Below are 17,453 nucleotides of genomic sequence, written 5' to 3' on the forward strand. Positions count from 1 at the left end.
GACCTTGGTCATTCTTTTTGATGATTCAGCATCTGAACCCCTTTCTGTGTTTAGGAAATGCTCTCTCTCCACTTAGGAATCTTGGTGGAGGCAAAACCACCTCCCCCCATGGAAACTGAGAACACCATATGCTTTCCCAGACCTCCCAGACAGGCCTTGGCTTCACCTGGAATTGGTTGAGGCCCCACCTGAGCAGGAGATGCAGAGATCCTCCTAGACCAGGGGTGGGCAAACTTTTTGACTCGAGGGCCACAATGGGTTCTTAAACTGGACCGGAGGGCCGGAACAAAAGCATGGATGGAGTGTTTGTGTGAACTAATATAAATTCAAAGTAAACATCATTACATAAAGGGGTATGGTCTTTTTTTTTTTTAGTTTTATTAATTTCAAACAGGCCAGATCCGGCCCGCGGGCCGTAGTTTGCCCACGGCTGTCCTAGACACTGAGAACAGCACCTTCTTTTGTGCAGAAAGTTCTTCGATATAGACACTACAAGGTGCTACACAAATTTTGGGAAGAGCTTTAGGCCAGGTCTACAGGAGTGACTTCTAGGACATCACCAGGGCACTGACCAGCCTGGGGAGCACCACATTGACCACACTCAGGAGGATGAGAGATGGGAAGCTCTTACTACAACTGTTGGTCCTAGGACTTGGACCTCTGCTAATGCCTCCAGAAAGATCAGAAGCAGCAGAAGCATGGCCTCTGCCTCACAACCACCTTACAAATCTCTCTCATATACATCTGAGAGGTGGAACCTAAGTCTCACTTGGAACTCCAGCTGCAAGGGAGTCTGGGGATTATTGTTTTTAGCTTTCAAACCTCTTTAGTATAGAAAGTCAACTAGAAGGAAAGCGGTTTTGCATTGACTTCCAATGTACCATATCGCAAGCCTGAGGAGTCAGTGAGTCCCAACTTCAGAGTCCCAGTCCCAGTTGTAAATGTCTGCTGAGTCATAGAGAACAAGAGTCAAATTTCTTATGTCTGTGGGGATTTGAGTTTTAACTCATTAAAAAACACATAATTGTCCTGACTAAAATCCTTTAATCCCCCCACCAACACACACACCCTTAGCACTCAGGCAAATTTCAAGCTCCTTAGCGGGTTTAAAAGACTCATGTCCTGGCACCCTACCCTCCATACTCTCCCTTCTCCCTCCCAACCCAGATACTCTTGCCACAGCTGAGCCCAAATTCTTTGTATTTTCCTGAGCACCTTATGCTCTTTCAGGTCTCAGTACTTTGTACTTAATATCCCCTCTCCTTGGAACCATGTCTTCACCAACTGTCATGTAATCCCAGACAACTTGCTTTTCCTTAGGACTCACCTCAAATGTCACGACCTCTGCAAAGCTTTCCCTGACCTCTCTGGGTGAGTGTGAGCACTGCCTTTTGTGCTTTCCCCTATCTGCCTCCTCTCACAGAACTGAGCCCTCAGTTTGTTCACCTTGTTGTAGACATGACTTTCTCCCCATCCAGCTGTGAACTCCATGGAGGGCACAGATCAAACTCCTTTCGGTTTGGATCCCAGTGTCTAACTCTGTGTCTAGCACCTAGGAGGTGATTAATAAATGTTTATTTTTAATTTTTTTAAAATAAATCTTTATTTTTCAGATTATTACAGTTGCTCCTCTTTCCCTCCCCCCCCCCCCAGCTCCCCTCCACCTGGTTCCCACCGCACCCCCTGCCCTTAACATCCCCCACTGTCCTTGTCCATAGGTGTACAATTTTTTCCAATCTCTCTTCCCGCACCCCCACACCCCCTTCCCCCCAGAATTGTCAGTCTACTCCCTTTCTATGCCCCTGATTCTATTCTATTCACAAGTTTATTCTGTTCATCAGATTTTTTATTCACTTGATTTTTAGATTCACTTTTTGATAGATATGTATTTGTTGTCACTTTGTTGTTCATAATTTTTATCTTAACCTTTTTCTTCTTCTTCCTCTTCTTAAAGAATACCCTTCAGCATTTCATATAATACTGGTTTGGCGGTGATGAACTCCTTTAGCTTTTTCTTATCTGTGAAGCTCTTTATCTGACCTTCAATTCTAAATGATAGCTTTGCTGGGTAGAGTAATGTTGGTTGTAAGTTCTTGCTATTCATCACTTTGAATATTTCTTGCCACTCCCTTCTGGCCTGCATAGTTTCTGTTGAGAAATCAGCTGACAGTCATATGGATACTCCGTTGTAGGTAACTAACTGTTTTTCTCTTGCTGCTTTTAAGATTCTCTCTTTGTCTTTTGCCCTTGCATTTTAATTATGATGTGTCTTGGTGTGGTCCTCTTTGGATTCCTTTTGTTTGGGGTTCTCTGCGCTTCCTGGACTTGTAAGTCTATTTCTTTCACCAGGTAGGGGAAGTTTTCTGTCATTATTTCTTCAAATAGGTTTTCAATATCTTGCTCTCTCTCTTCTTCTGGCACCCCTATAATTCAGATGTTGGTACGCTTGAAGTTGTCCCAGAGGCTCCTTGCACTATCTTCATATTTTTGTATTCTTTTTTCCTTTTGCTTTTCTGGTTGGGTGTTTTTTGCTTCTTCGTATTTCAAATCTTTGACTTGATTCTTGGGATCCTCTAGTCTGCTGTTGGATCTCTGTATATTATTCTTTACTTCAGTCAATGTATGCTTAATTTCTAATTGGTCCTTTTTCATATCCTTGAGGGTCTCACTATATTTCTTGGAGGTTTCTAGAAGATTCTTGAGTAACCTTATAACCGTGGTTTTGAACTCTATATCCAGTATTTGCTTTCCTCCATTTCTTTCATTTGTGACCTGTTTCTTTGTCTCCGCATTTTGGCTGCTTCCCTGTGTTTGTTTCTATATATTGGGTAGCTGCTAAGTCTCCTTGAGTTGATAGAGTGACCTTGTGTGTTAGGTGTCCTATAGGGCCCAGTGGCTCAGCCTTCCTAATTACCTGAGGTGTACCCTCTTGGTGAACCCCTTTGTGGGCTGTGTACACAGTCTTGTTGTAGTTAAGCCTTGATTGCTGTTGGTATCACTGGGAGGAATTGACCTCCAGGCCAATTGGCTATGAGGACACGTTGTGTCTACAGTGGGAGAACTTCTGTGCTGGAGACACCCTTATGGGGCAGGACTTGCTTCAGTGGGGCTTTGGCACTCACTGAGTTTGCCCCCTGAGTGTGTCTCTTATGGATGTGAAGAGTTGTAATCTGGATGGTCTCACTCTGACCACTGGGTGCACTGGCTCTTGGATCTCCAAGGAGCTGCAAAGTCAGCCACTGCCTGAGGCCACCCAGCAGGAGCTACAGAGAGATATGCAGATTCATCCTCTTTGTTTGGGGTTTGGAGGTGCCCAGATGAGGCCCAGATGTGAAGCAATGCAGGCTGCTGACGAGCCTTAGGCCTTCTTTTGGAAGCTCTGGGGTTCTCTGACCCAGCTGCAGTTTGACAGGTTTTTAGGCAGAGAAAGACCAGGCCATTTGTATGCAAATGCCTATGCGCACAGCTTGGGTGGGGTTGTAAATTGGGTGGGGCGGGGTCTCAGGGAATCACCAGGGCGGGGCAAACAGCAATGGTTGCCCGTCAGCCCTGCCCTGCTAGGTCCCTGGGTCTCTGTGTCCCACGGCCTGTGCAGGAACAATGACCACTGCAAGCACCTCTGAGAGAAAGCTGCTCTCATGTTCCGGCCCAATTCCAGATAGTCCAGTTTCTCTCCGTATGAGTCTGGGTCCCCAGATTCTTGCCCGTAACTAGAGTTCAGAGCAGTCGGGAGCTTGTATCTCCCTCCTGATTGAAAAAGAAAACAGAGTACCCAGTTGCCAGCCTCTTTCACACGCACCTCTGTACCTCTGCACTTCCGCACCTCTGTACCTCCTACCCGCTTCAATGCGCTTTTCTCTTTCCTTCTAGTTGTAGAATTTCCACTCAGCCAGCCTTCCTGTGGTTCTGGATGATATTCGTTTTGTCTTTTAGTTGTAGTTTTAATGTGGTTGTGCGCGGCAGCAAGTTCAGGTGTTTACCTATGCCGCCATCTTGGTCGTCTCAATAAATGTTTATTTAATGAGCAGAGACTGGAATTGGAGGAAGGAAATGGAAGGACAGGGATGGATATGAATTTTCCATATTGAGAAGAGAAACCTGGAGATAATTGGAAGGAATTCCAGATTATAAAGATGTGGATCTCAACCCTACCTGTGTAGGGGTTCACCTGTGAGAGCTCCTTATAAATGCAGAGGATTGGGGCTGGGCTCAGAGGGTGCCAGAATCCCTGTCACAATGCCAATCAAAGCAAATTTCTGCCTTTCCCAGTGTGTTGTTCCTTCAGACCACCAAAGGTGAGCTGGCCAAGCCACATGAACCCCTCAGTGCTGGCACGTGGGTGGGGGAATATTGGTGTGATGTGGCTTGGAAGTGGGGTTTTGTAGCATCTACCCAAGTGGGTCAACATTCATGATCTACAGCTCAGCTAATGAACATAAAGGCTAATTTCCCATTAAAATCTATGAAGATCTTGTATATCCATAAATAGAATATTATTCAGCCATAAAAAAGGAATGATATACTGACTCATGCCAGGTCATGGACAAACCTTGAAAACATTATGTCAATGAAGGAAACCAGACACAAAAGACCACATATTTTTATCAAATTTATTGGGGTGACATTGGTTAATAAGATCATACAGGTTTCAAGTGTAGATAGCTATAATACATGATCTATATATTGCCTTGTGTGCCCACCACCCAAAGTCAGATCATCTTCTGTCACCATATATTTGGAAAAGACCACATCTTGTATGATTCTATTTACATGAAATGTCCAGAATAGGCAAATCCATAGGGACAAAAAGTAGATTAGTGTAGTAGTTACCAGAAGCCAAGGGGAAGGGAGAGTGAGGAGTGATTGTTAATGAATACAGAGTTTCTTTTGGATGATGAATATGGTCTGAAATTAGATAGTGGTGATGGTTGCACAACTTTGTGACTATATTAAATACCACTAAATTGTACACTTTGAAAGAATGAATTTAAATGGTATGTGAATTGTATCTCAATTGAAAGAAATCTGTGAAAATGAGTTGGTAGAAATAGCTGCCGATGGAAGCAGTACCTCTGGAGGCACCACAGGAAATTCTGAGCCGGCACTGTTCTGCTGTGCAGGATCTACAGGACCTAAAATCCAACCTCCAATCGGAAATCGAAATGCAGAGCTGAAACAAGAGCTAAGCAGGCTACTGAAGTAGGCACAGCTTGAGAGGCTCCCCACAAAAAGCCTTGCCATCAGTGACAAGTGAACATCGTGTCCCACAAGACATAAGAACCAAAGAGCTATTAGCACAACTACAAAACCTTGTCCTTAGACATAGCTCTGGGAAGAAAAGAATCAAAAACTTCTACCCAGAACAGAGTAAAACAAAATACAACATGGCCAAAGAAGTTTTCCCTTTGTACTAGAGGTTCTTTTTTTAAATTTAATTTGTATAAGATTAAAAAATTTTTTAATATGTTTTTATTGATTTCAGGGAGAGGAAGAGAGAGGGAGAGAGGGAGAGAAACAACAATGATGAGAATTGGCTGCCTCCTGCAAGCCCCTAACTGGGGATGGAGCCCACAACCCAGGCATGTATCCTGACTGAGAATTGAACCATGACCTCCTGGTTCATGGGCTGACGCTCAACCACTGAGCACACTGGCCAGGCTATTTTTATTGAAATATACCTGAAGAACAATGCACCTACACCAGATGTGCACATGAAGTTCTTTTGCTTATCTTGGGGGCTTGAAAATGGCCTCTGCCAGTTAAAATTCCAGCACAATGCCCAGACAAGACTTGTCTAATGTTTCTTTGACAGGATGGATGTGATGTAATAGCATGAGCTCCTTACTTTGCACTATTCTCTCTGGAGGGTGAAAAACACCAGCTCTGGTTTGAAGTTTGGCACAGAGTCCATCAGTGGCCAGTGATGAGGCACACTTGCAGCATCTGAGGTCTCAGGGACTCTGGCTGCCCCCAGAAGTCACCGGGAAGGATGTCACAGTGAGGCTCCCTGATAACCCACCCGACCTGACTGTAAGGAAAGAACAATAGGATTGAGGATAACTGAGGAAGAGTAAACATGAACTCAGCACAGCAAATGTACCTTTGACTGAAAGAACGTTCTCCCCAGGTGGGTGAATTGCTGGCCCTCAGGATGGTGGGCCCAGGAGGGCAGACCTATCTGCTCTGAAGGGGGAAGACCGCCTTCCTCAGGCTGCCCTTTCACCTAAAGCCTGTGCTGTGGCCTCTGAAGGTCTGCTCGTGCTGAGCAACCCAGGGCACCAAAGACTGACCCTTCTGCGTTTTCCCTGGAACCAGCGCAGCTGGAGGCAGCCCCCCAGGACACTGTCTCTTGAGTGAGCAAGCACGCCCTCCCATCCTTCCACTTGAGCCCGAGACTCAGTACCTTCCCAGGTAGGGCCAGAGCAGAGCAAAACCAGAAACAAAAGCTGAGAGTCTGAGAAAATGCCTTCATTTACTACCTGACCCATCAAGCCCATGGCTCCACACTGTTGCTCTGTGAGGCAAATGGGGTGGGAGCAAACTTTAGATATATTGGCAGAAACTCAAGGCACACACAGTGGATCTGGAAGAATATATGATGGGTTGGAGAAAAATGTCCTCTCTTCCCCACAGACTGGGGGGTTTGGGAAAGCGAAGAGGGTGGACATTTCTGGGGTCCCTGAGAAGGAGCTGTTCTGAAGCGGGGGGAAGAATGACTAATACCCCAGAGAAGTTTGGAGGGGAAAGAGTAGAAGAGCCCTGGGCCCCATATTTCCTGGGTAAAGGCTGGGAAAACTGTACGGCTCAGAGTAGAACAGGCCACTTGCTGTCCATCTGGGCAGATGGGCTTGGGACAGCCCCACAGAGCTTCCTGAAGCCCAGAGGGTGCAGGCCCAGGAGCTAGGATGTTCTTATGCCCCAAGAGCAGGCAGGCCCAACGAGGCTTCATGGTAGGGAGTGAGGGGGCATCAAGCAGGGGCCATGCCCACCAATGACCAGCCAAGTGACAACCAGATGGAATGGGGATATTTTAGCAGGAGCTGACATGGATGGTTGATGAAGACTGAGGAACAAATTCTCATACTATTGAAAGCCTTCCCCCCATCACCTAACTTAACCCCAGGAAAAGTTGGAAGGGGAACCCAAAACTGACTGAGATTCATTTCTACCACCTGGTAAATGAGGCTTCATAATAGAAATTACATTCAGTGTTAGAAAAATAAAGTTATGTTTCTTGCAGAATAGAGTTTATGGTGTGAGTTGTAGCTACTATGTAAGTAATATTTTCTTTATGGTTTTGTTATAAATAAAAGATGAAAAAGACATTTTGGTGGAATAACACTCTGCACAAAAGTAACGCCACTTGCAATGTTTGCTAATTACAGATTTTCCTTCTGTATCTTCGAATTCAGAAAGTGCAGGGGTCTTGCCACAAGATCAAATGACTGTAGCATTTTCTGAGCGAAACGTATAAAACCTAAATTTGTGTGTTGTTCTTTTTGTCTTTGTTTTCTCTATGTCCATCGTCAGTGATCTGAATACAGGGCCATCACTGGGAACCGAGAACACTGTTTGCAAGGGAGAGCTGAGGAAGAGAATGGAGGGAGGGCCACTCTAACAGGCAGTTCTACAAGTAACTGCTGCTCCATGGTGCCCCCAGCAGCCCTGAAACGACAGTGCAGGGGGAGTAGGAGGTCAGAGGTTCTCCAGGGGGAAGAACAGCTGGGGCTCTTAGGAGCTTCGAAGAATCCTGAGCCCCTGACTATACCCATGTGCTGAGGGCTCGTGGCCCCACTGGGGCCAGTCACAACCCAGGTTGGGGAAGGTGATGTGGGTGGACAGGGAGCAGTGGGCCTTAGGGCAATCCCAGTGCCTCTGATTCAGGGATCTCTAGGCTTGACTCAGCTGTTCTCCTTAATGTCATCATCCCATAGTGCACTGGGCATTCCCGAGGGCTTCTGGGAGAATAGTCAGGGCAAGGGCATTTAGGGAGGGCTGGAGAAGCCTGTGAGGAAAAGAGAAGAAGATGGTGACTAAATGGCCTCTGAGAGGAGGTTGCCTTTCCAATATGGGAACCTCAGTCTTGCCATTCACTGCTAAGTAGGTTAAATTTTCGCCCCACCCTTATGCCAACCCTTAGCAAACACACTCCCAGGAAAAAGTCTGAGATCACGTGGAATTTACTGAGATGAGTATTTAGAAACTCCCTCCTTTTAGCCTTAGTTTTTACTGAGTGGGGAAATTCCATTCATTCAACAAATGTTTAACTTGCTTCCTTCCAGTAGTGGAATTCCAAGCAGGTGGGAATTGATTTGTGAGAGGGCAGGTTAATCTCCCCAGAGTGCCTGAAGTCACATCACACGGCCCTTGTCTTTACCTTGGCCCCTGTGCATCCCTCTTATGAGGGGCTCTAGGACCTCAACTAAAGAATGGAACAAAATGCCCAGCTGATGTGACTCAGTGGTTGAGCATCGACCTACGAACCAGGAGATCACAGTTAAATTTCCAGTCAAGGCATATGTCCGATTGCGTGCTCAATCCCCAGTAGGGGGCATGCAGGAGGCAGCCAATCAATGATTCTCTTATCATTGATGTTTCTATTTCTCTCCCTCTTTCTTCCTCTCTGAAATCAATACAAATATATTTTAAAAAAAGAAGAATGGAACAAAGTGGTGGCCCCATGGTGAGTCCTGACACTCATAGTTTTTACAGGGCTGCTCAGCTATGAGCTGGGCCACTCCCATCCTCAGGGTGCCTCAATCTGAGATCTGGGAGACCAGAAAGACTGAGGGGCTGGTGCTGAGGCCAAAAGCCCAGGGCAGAGCCTACCTGAACCAGAGTCGAACCAGCTAATGGGGGTGGGGGAAGATGAAGGCCGACGCCCGGCTCTCTTCATTGGCTCCGCTTGTGGAAGGCAGTCTGGGAATGAGGACTCATATTCTCAGGCACTGAGGGCCTCAATGCCAGCAGGGCTGAGCACCAGTGCCTGAAGGATGTCGGATAGGGACACCACGCCCAGGAGATGCTGGCTCTCATCCACTAGCACCAACCGGTGTACCTGTGGGTCCACAGAGGTTAGATAAGGGGGCAGGGCCATGCAGCTCTGGCACCAGTGAGGTTGGCATCAAGAATCAGGAAAAACAACTGGACATAACTGGGAGAGCAAGAGGGTGCCTCTTAGAAATCAGTTAAGGTTCTGACTTCTCTGTGTGATCAGATGACTGTGGCCCATGGCACATGGGCCAATGAACAAGACCAGCTGCAGACCAGTGTGGACACCAAGAGCTTGGCCATGAGATAGGAGGACAGGGCAGGTGCCCAATGTGTAGGAAGAGCTGGAGCAGTTCATGAGAAGGATTGGACCATATGTGTTAGGAACATGTATGAAGGGCACGGGGTACCTGCTCCCGGACAATCCGGTCGATGACTTCCCCCAAGTTCTCTTTGGGCTGGCAGGAAAGGACTCCCTCCAGACACAGCGTCCTCTGCCTCAGTGCTTCCCCCACACTCATGTCTAGGTGGTTGTAGGTATGCTGGGCAGCCAGGTGCTGGGCAGGGAGGGAAGTATCGCTCTTAGTCACCCCTTCAACCAGGCTCTAGCCCAGTGGATATCATCTGCCACACACTCAAAAAGGTCCCCCTGTTCCACAGATGACTAATTCTCACACCCACAGCCTCCCTGCAGCACCCTCAGCTCCAGCTCCCCTCCATTCCCCACAGACACTTACGATCACATCGAAGCGGGAGTAGAGGCCCACGACCTGACCTGCAGGTGGGGAGAGAGAGAGACAGAAGAGGTTCAGATCAGAACCAGGATGCTGTGCGAGGGCTTGGGCTGGGCTTTTGGAATAAACTCCTTGATACCCACCCCCGCCCACCCTTAGACTACTAGCTTTATGATGAAGCATCAGGTGGCCATTATCTGAACCCAAATCACACAGCATCACGGAGACAACCTGCCATCATGCCTCCTGACACAATATGAGCACATTGAGTCACCTATGAAATGTTCTAGCCTGGATCTGATAGAGTCTTAAATCTAATTTCTGGTTTACAGGAAACAGGAATAGAGGACAGTTAAAGGCCACCTGTAGGAAGCAAACGGGCAGAGCTGGGGGTGGATGGAACATTCTATAGGACAACTGACCCAGGCTTTTCATCATCAATATCATAAAAATTAAGTGGGGAGGGAACTGTTTTGAGTTAAAAGATTTAAAGGGCAAAAGGAGCAAAATATAGGCCTTAATTGATCCTGGTTTGAACAAATCAACTGTATGTATTTGTTCTTGGGGAAAATAGGGAAATGAGAATTAGAATTAGATATTAGATAACATTAATAAATTATTTATAGTTTTGTTAGGTGATAGAGGAAATATTTTAAGAGATGCAAACTGAAATGTTTAGGCATGAAATGACATGATATCTATAATTTTATTTTAAATTACTTCAGCAGCCGAAACCGGTTTGGCTCAGTGGGTAGAGCGTCGGCCTGCGGACTGAAAGGTCCCAGGTTCGATTCCGGTCAAGGGCATGTACCTGGGTTGCGGGCACATCCCCAGTGGGAGATGTGCAGGAGGCAGCTGATCGATGTTTCTCTCTCATCGATGTTTCTAACTCTCTATCTCTCTCCCTTCCTCTCTGTAAAAAATCAATAAAATATATTAAAAATAAATAAATAAATAAATAAATAAATAAATTACTTCAGCAAAAGAAAAGAAAAGAAAAGAAAAAGAACTGATTATGGCAATATGTTAACTGTCAATCCAGGCAATGGATATGTGGGATTCATTATATAGTGTTTTCTACCATTTTCATGCATTTGAAATTTTTCATGATAAAAAATAAATTAGAATACTTCTTGATATGTAGCTTCATTGTGGCAATTTTAACTTTTAAATCATTTATAACCATGGTTTACCAAAGAAGTGGTCTTGTAATTCCTCTGACCCTTTTTCAGAGTAAGAAATCGAGGTCTGAAAAGGTCCCATGGCCCATTTTAGGATGAATTAAAATGAAAAACCTCATCTACTATTTCCTCTCATTTTGTTCATTTGATGGCACATAAACCTTTAAAATCATCCTTTGGCCCTAGCCGGTTTGGCTCAGTGGATAGAGCGTCGGCCTGTGGACTGAAGGGAACCAGGTTCGATTCCGGTCAAGGGCACATTCGCAGGTTGTGGGCTTGATCCCCAGTAGGGGGCGTGCAGAAGGCAGCCGATCAATGATTCATCATTGATGTTTCTTTCTCTTCCCTCTCCCTTCCTCTCTGAAATCAATAAAAATATGTTAAAAAATAAAAAAAAATAATAAAATCATCCCATTCTAGCCTGGATCTGATAGAGTCTAAATCTAATTTCTGGTTTACAGGAAACAGGAATAGAGGACCAGGTAAAGGCCACCTGTTGGAAGCAAACAGGCAGAGCTGGGGGTGGGGAAGGGGAGTGTGTAGAGCAAGTCAGAAGATGGGTGTTGTTAAGATGCCCACTTTATACATGAGGAAACTGAGGCACAGAGAGGCTAAGTAGGCTCAAAGCAGGCAGAGACTTCTAACCCAGACTCCACCCTGGGCCCTGAGCTGATGCCACATAGACCTCTGCCCCGCATGGCCCCCCCGCACCCCTAAGTCCTATCCTGGAGTGGGTACCATCTTCGTTGATCACAGGCAGTGCAGACACATGCCGGTCCACAAAGATGTCCAGTGCGGTCAGGATGGGTGCCGTCTCAAGCACCACAGCCAAGTCTCGGAATGTGCCGATGCCCAAATCTTGGATGGTTCGGTAGAGGAATGGGGGCCGGGGCAGCAGATCGCCCTGGTTGGGTTGGGGACAGGTGGTGCCATCAGGGTGAGCAGCCTCCAGGGCTCCCAGCTGCCCCCTTCCCAATGATCAGGTCACCCCTAGGCTCACAAAGATGTGCAGGAACTTGAGTAGCCGCTTGTGTGTGATGATGTGGAGCACGTCGCCTGATACCGGGTCCAGGACAGGCAGGCGGTGTATCCGGTTCTTGATAAGGGTGTAGACGGCTTCAAATAGGCTGAGGGGTGGGAACAGTGAGCCTGAGGCAGCCTGGGAGAGACACCCTGCATCCCAGTCCCTAGGCGAGAGGACAGGTGCTGAAGCTGCCTTGTGGGCCTCCCAGGATGAGAGGTATGTTCAGAACTGAGGGGTGGGGAAGGGGACTGTGTAGAGCAAGAAGGCTCAGGTGGGTGATTGGGATGCTTACCTGTCATTGGGAGAGATGGAGACCAGAGGCTTGATGCAGCCTTGAAGGTAGATCTCTGAAGAAAAAGCCGAGTCAGGCCAAGGGAACCGGCTAACCTGCCTTACCACATAGCCCACCAGTGCATCCCCTCCCTCAGGCCCCCTGGGCTCCCTGTCACCCTTCCTCTGCTTCGTCCAGGAAATCCCCACAGCCCGTCCTCTCCCACGCCCCTTGGTCCCACACCCACACACCCTCAGCCCCTTTCCGGGTCCCCTCGGACCGCTCACCCCTCCAGGTCTCAATCTTATGCTCTTCAATCTCATAGATCTGGACCTAGAGACATAGACAGGCCTCCAGAAGTCAGACACAAGCCCCTGGGGCACCAGGTTCCCTGAACTCCCCACCACCCAGCCCAGATGGGTGCTCGCTGGACTCCCAGCCCATTCCTCACCAGGGGGGACCTGTAATAGCGATGCAGCACCAAGATGAAGTCTGTGATGGTCAGCATCCCTGTGGGGTGGGGGATGGGGTATTGGGGCGTCAGCCTGGGGCCTTGTGGTGGGAGGCAGGGTGAGGGGCCAGACTCCCCCGCCCCCTCCGGGCCCTCCAATGTCCTAGTACTGAGACAGCAATGGGAATTGTGGGAGGAGGGGAGTAGAGCACCCCCCCCCCGCCACCCCGCCGTGCCTGAGGAATGGGGTTCTCCCTTTCTCCTCCAATTTCTCTCCTCCCCCCACACCCTTTTCTATTCTCCTAAGTTCTTCCCTTCCCTTTTCCCTTTTTCTACCTAGCACCTATGACCTGGGACCGTGGGGTAGTAGAGCTGGAGGGGTCACTCCTCCCCAGATGGGAAAATTAAATGCAGAACCACCACACAAGGTCCCTCCTCTGAGGGACCCTTCCCCACCCCTCTGCCTCCCAGCCCTCCTCACCCACAAAGCTCTGCTTCTTGCTGTCCCATAGAGGTGCGGCCCGGACACCGTTGGCCACCAGGGCGAAGAAGGCCTTCTTGATCTGAGGGCCAGGGAGAAGCCGAGGTGAGTCTCTCACTGCCCCCGGTAGTCCCTTGTCCCGACCAGGGTTCCTTCTCACAGGTCCTCCTCCACACCAGCTAGCGGCTAGCCTGTCTTCCTCATAATCCCTGTCGGGGATGTTTACTACAGAGATAAGGCTGCTGGTGGCCAGAGGCACTGGGGTGATCCCCTCACCAGGCACCAGGGTGTGAAAACAACTGTGTTTCCACTCAGAAGTCATATGTGTACAGGCACACACGGTATAATTTTTCTAATATAAGTACTAGAGGTATAACTATTTTGTTGATTTACAAAATACTTTTATCTAAATAAATTTTACATTGACTCATTTTGGCCTTACCTAAGCAATGCTATCTAAACATCCTGTTTGTATTTCTAATACATATTAAAATAGATACAAAGCTACTGATATAAATATATCTATTCACAAGTCACTAGAATCAAATCATGTACTGTGGACGACACATATTCCATGCTTTGGGAAACACTGTTTTACTACACGTGATGATACGAATGGAATTATAGGCATGTTGTAGCTCAGCCAAGGGAGAACAGGGGCCAGAGCTCATCCTATTTATATGGTATGAGAGTCGCCTGCTCTGTGCCCTAAGCCATTCTGGAATATCTTCCACATCGTTCAGGGTTTGCAAAGTGTTCCTACCTATCCTGGGATGTCGTAGGAGTCCTTTGCATTCCTACCCCCGTTGTAGAGATGAGAGAGGTAACGTGGCTGACCCAAGACCCCAAGCTACTAAGTGGCAGAGCTGTGCTGACAGTTAGGGGTTGCTCACAGAGAGGAGCAGCCCTGCCCACACTGGTCTCCAGGGTGCTAAGAAGGAGCTTGGAAGGGGACCTGCTGGGAGGCCTGGCCTGGCTAGGTATCCTGGTGTGTGAGTGGTGGTGCAGCCCCGTGAGGATGGAGGTGAGCAGAGCTGTGGCCTCACCTCCAGCGTGGTGTCGAAGATGACCAGCTTGGAGCTGGTTGCCATGGCATCGTAGCAGGTGTGCTTCTGCATGAAGTGCATGTAGACCTGGGCTCCCGGCTTCTGCAGTTCATCGTCCAAGCCCTGCTTGGGTAATGGGGCCTGCGGGGATGGGCACGGGGCAGGCCTCTCTTCCACCAGGCTGAGCTCAGACCTGCAAGCTAGTGTGGCTGGGAACTCTTTGCTGGAGCCCGTGGCTGAGACTGCGCACTCAGAGGGGAGGATGTCCAAGGGAGCAGCCTGGGCCAAGGGTGTGGCCTTGGGGAATGTGGACTCCAGCCCGATGAACTCAGCAGCTGGCCTGGATTGGGGACCTGTTTGAGGGGGAGAGGACAGTAATTCCATCACCCAAAGCACCTTATTATGTGCTGTCTCAGTTTATCCTCAGAGCAGCCTGGGGAAGCCTGGATGTTGGGGGCTCCATTTTGCAGATGAGAAAGCTGAGTCTCAGGGAGTCACATGAGACAGTGGTGCTGTCCCGAATAACCCATGTTGAGTCCCTGGCTCTGCAATGTGGTACTCCTCTTCCGTGTGGGGAGACTGAGGCTGCAAGACGAGGGTTGGGCCCAACTCTGTGTTTTGGAAGAATCAAGGACAAAACCCAGGCCCCAGGCTCTGGGGCTTCACACTGCGTGCACCCCGCCTCCCATTCTCCCTAGAATTGGTCTTGGCCTCACCTTCCCCCAGGCCTGGCAGGTCCTCTTCCTCCACAGCCTCCTGCCTTGTCCATCCTGAGGCCTTGGCCCCCCGCTTCCGATGGCTTCTTTCTGAGCTGGTGGTCATGGCAGGTGATGGCCACGGAGTGCTATCTCCTTGCTCCAGGAAGCTCATCTCTGGAAGGGGGAAGGGGGCCTGTTTGGTTAATAGGGAATAACATAACAGAATCAATTAAAATGTTATTAGTAGTAATGTTTAATATTTGCAAGCTTTCAAAGGGCCTTTCTTCAACATTTTCTCATCCAAACCTCATAGCAAGATTAGAGAGGTTGGCCGAAACCGGTTTGGCTCAGTGGATAGAGCGTCGGCCTGCGGACTGAAAGGTCCCAGGTTCGATTCCGGTCAAGGGCATGTACCTGGGTTGCGGGCACATCCCCAGTGGATGTGCAGGAGGCGGCTGATCGATGTTTCTCTCTCATCGATGTTTCTAACTCTCTATCTCTCTCCCTTCCTCTCTGTAAAAAATCAATAAAATATATTAAAAAAAAAAAAAAAAGATTAGAGAGGTTAAATAATTTGCCACAAATCACACAGCCAGTAAGTGATAAAGTCAGAACCAGGGTCTTCAGACTATAGGTCCACCTTCTCTTCATTTGAAAGAGGAAGGAGCAGGTGAGGAAAAGGAAGAAGAAACAAAGAAGAACAAAAAAAGAAAAGGGGAGGAAGACCAAAGCCAGGCTAGTGGAGTGGGTGAGATTGGGGGCCCACCAGGAGGGGACTGCCCACCTACCTTGATGCTGAGAACCCACCAGGCTGCTCCAGGATGGGGTCTGTGGGGAGAAGAATGTCTGAAAGGGTGGGAAAATGCCCTACGTTCTGGAGCACAGGTCCTTCCCTTCCCACGGTGCACACGTAAACACACATACACATGCACCTCACAAACACATATAAACATATAAACACTCACCCCACAAACACACATAAACCCACGCACCCATACTCAAATACTAATACACATTAGAAACAAACAAATGCAACCACTCCCAGGTACACTGACTTACACAAAGAATATATACACACAGACACCCACATGCTCTATACTGAGAAAATCCAGGTCACACACACACACACACACACACACACACACCCGCGTACGTGCACACATTCACACAGTGTGGTGTGTTCCCCCTCACGGCCTCCCTGGGACCCCTGTACCGTGTTCAGTGAATGCTCCAGCTCGGGCTCCATGGGGCCAGCCGGGCCTACGAAGAGCAAGTGCTGGCCACTGTGGCTGGGCAGCACTATTCTGGGCCTGGCCCCTGGCACCCTGCCCTCCCATATCAGTTTCTCTCTGGGTGTCAGGCAGCTGGGAGGGAGGGGTCCACCGGCTCAGCTGCTCCAGCCCAGCAGCCTGGGGGCAGGGTGGAGAGGGCTGGGGCAACCTGGAATCTTGATATCTGGTCCTGGGCCGCCTTCTAGATCTCTGAGGACAAACAGGAAGGACCCTGCTGTGTATGGGGGGGAGGGGAGAGGGAGGGCCGGGGAAGGGCTTGGAGCAATGTGGGGCATTGGGGCTAGGAAGTGGGTTCCTCCTCTGAGGGCCTCTCTCATCTTTGTCAGATGGCAAATGAAGGAAAATAGAGGCGGGTTGAGCTTACCTTTCTTCCTTGTACCAGCTTCAGTCAGGGGTGGTGTTAGAGTTAGAAAGGGCAGTTGCAGCCAGCTAGCTGGGAGGCTGGGGATACGGAGTTTGTGGGTGGTTCCGGGAGAGTGACCAATATGTGTCCGGACGTCCCCATTTGAGACCCAGGAGCCTCAGGCAGGTGGGAACCTGTGACGATCCTCTTGAAGGTGTGCCATGGGCTTGAGGGCTTGGGACCTACACTTGTCCACAGGGTGACAGACACCTGTTTCTGCCTGTGGTTTGAAGGTAAGTCCAGGTGTGCAGCAGCCCAACCCCCTCATCCTGCTGTGCCTCCTGTCTCTACGTCTTCTGGTGCCAACAGGATCCCAGCCTGGCTCTGGTGGCTGCCCACCCCCCTTCCTTGGCATTCCTGGGGCCTGAGTCAATGTCCAAATCAGGAATGCTGACCCAGCTGCTCTAGCTCCTCTCTCTCTGCCCCTCCCCTTCCTCTTTTTCTTCCAGTCTCTTCCATCTTAGTCTCTGGCCCTGGAGTGGACACTTGGTAATGGATTACTGGATTTCTTGCTGAATTCATTGAATATATTTTCCATTCTCCCTCAAAGCCCCTGTCCTGCCTAAGGATGGGGGTGGGGAAGAACACAGCAGGGAAGAGACTGTGCCCATCCATGTGTCTTGGATAGTGGAGGGGTGAGTGCAACTCTCCTTCCACAGGATCCCTGTCAGATGATGGAACTTCTAAGGCACAGCTAATGGGACACCTCAAATGGTAGAAAGATTAAGTGGACAATCCCTGGAGGTATCCGATGCATCAGACTTGGAAAACCCCCACCTCCTTTTGCTCCCCAGGCCACCCTCACAGACAAACCAGATACACATCAGCTCACACCATCACCTTCTCTTGCAATACTCTGTGGTCCCTCCACCTCAGATATG

General features: G+C 48.8%; 1 protein-coding gene across 2 annotated transcripts; it reads right to left on the bottom strand.

Annotated features, from left to right (window-relative positions):
• Positions 1–7,532: 7,532 nt before the first annotated feature.
• Positions 7,533–16,131, bottom strand: PRKAG3 (protein kinase AMP-activated non-catalytic subunit gamma 3). Of its 2 annotated transcripts, XR_002831385.1 has the most exons (14): positions 16,091–16,131; positions 15,666–15,705; positions 14,896–15,051; positions 14,180–14,532; positions 13,134–13,215; positions 12,653–12,711; positions 12,489–12,534; positions 12,223–12,277; positions 11,907–12,033; positions 11,645–11,810; positions 9,729–9,766; positions 9,402–9,548; positions 8,830–9,058; positions 7,533–8,005 (listed from the first exon to the last, which is right to left on the bottom strand). XR_002831385.1 is itself a non-coding variant. In XM_023761321.1 (13 exons), exons 1-13 carry the CDS (start codon positions 16,121–16,123, stop codon positions 8,942–8,944), a joined length of 1,419 nt encoding a protein of 472 aa, XP_023617089.1. In that variant the 5' UTR covers positions 16,124–16,131; the 3' UTR covers positions 8,551–8,941. The 2 variants fall into 2 exon arrangements, 1 of the variants encoding a protein (XP_023617089.1); XM_023761321.1 differs by lacking the exon at positions 7,533–8,005 and having other exon boundaries at positions 8,551–9,058.
• Positions 16,132–17,453: the final 1,322 nt, after the last annotated feature.

This window comes from Myotis lucifugus, unplaced genomic scaffold, assembly GCF_000147115.1.
Source record: "Myotis lucifugus unplaced genomic scaffold, Myoluc2.0 scaffold_3, whole genome shotgun sequence".
Taxonomy (NCBI): domain Eukaryota; kingdom Metazoa; phylum Chordata; class Mammalia; order Chiroptera; family Vespertilionidae; genus Myotis; species Myotis lucifugus.

What these genes read in the sequence shown, in the direction of transcription:
- PRKAG3 (XM_023761321.1), bottom strand. Translation starts at nt 16,123, where the DNA reads ATGGAGCCCGAGCTGGAGCATTCACTGAACACG. An exon ending in GCTATTACAGGTCCCCCCTG is followed by an intron (nt 12,535 to 12,652) that starts GTGAGGAATGGG and finishes CTATGTCTCTAG; the next exon opens with GTCCAGATCTATGAGATTGA. An exon ending in TAAGATTGAGACCTGGAGGG is followed by an intron (nt 12,278 to 12,488) that starts GTGAGCGGTCCG and finishes CTTTTTCTTCAG; the next exon opens with AGATCTACCTTCAAGGCTGC.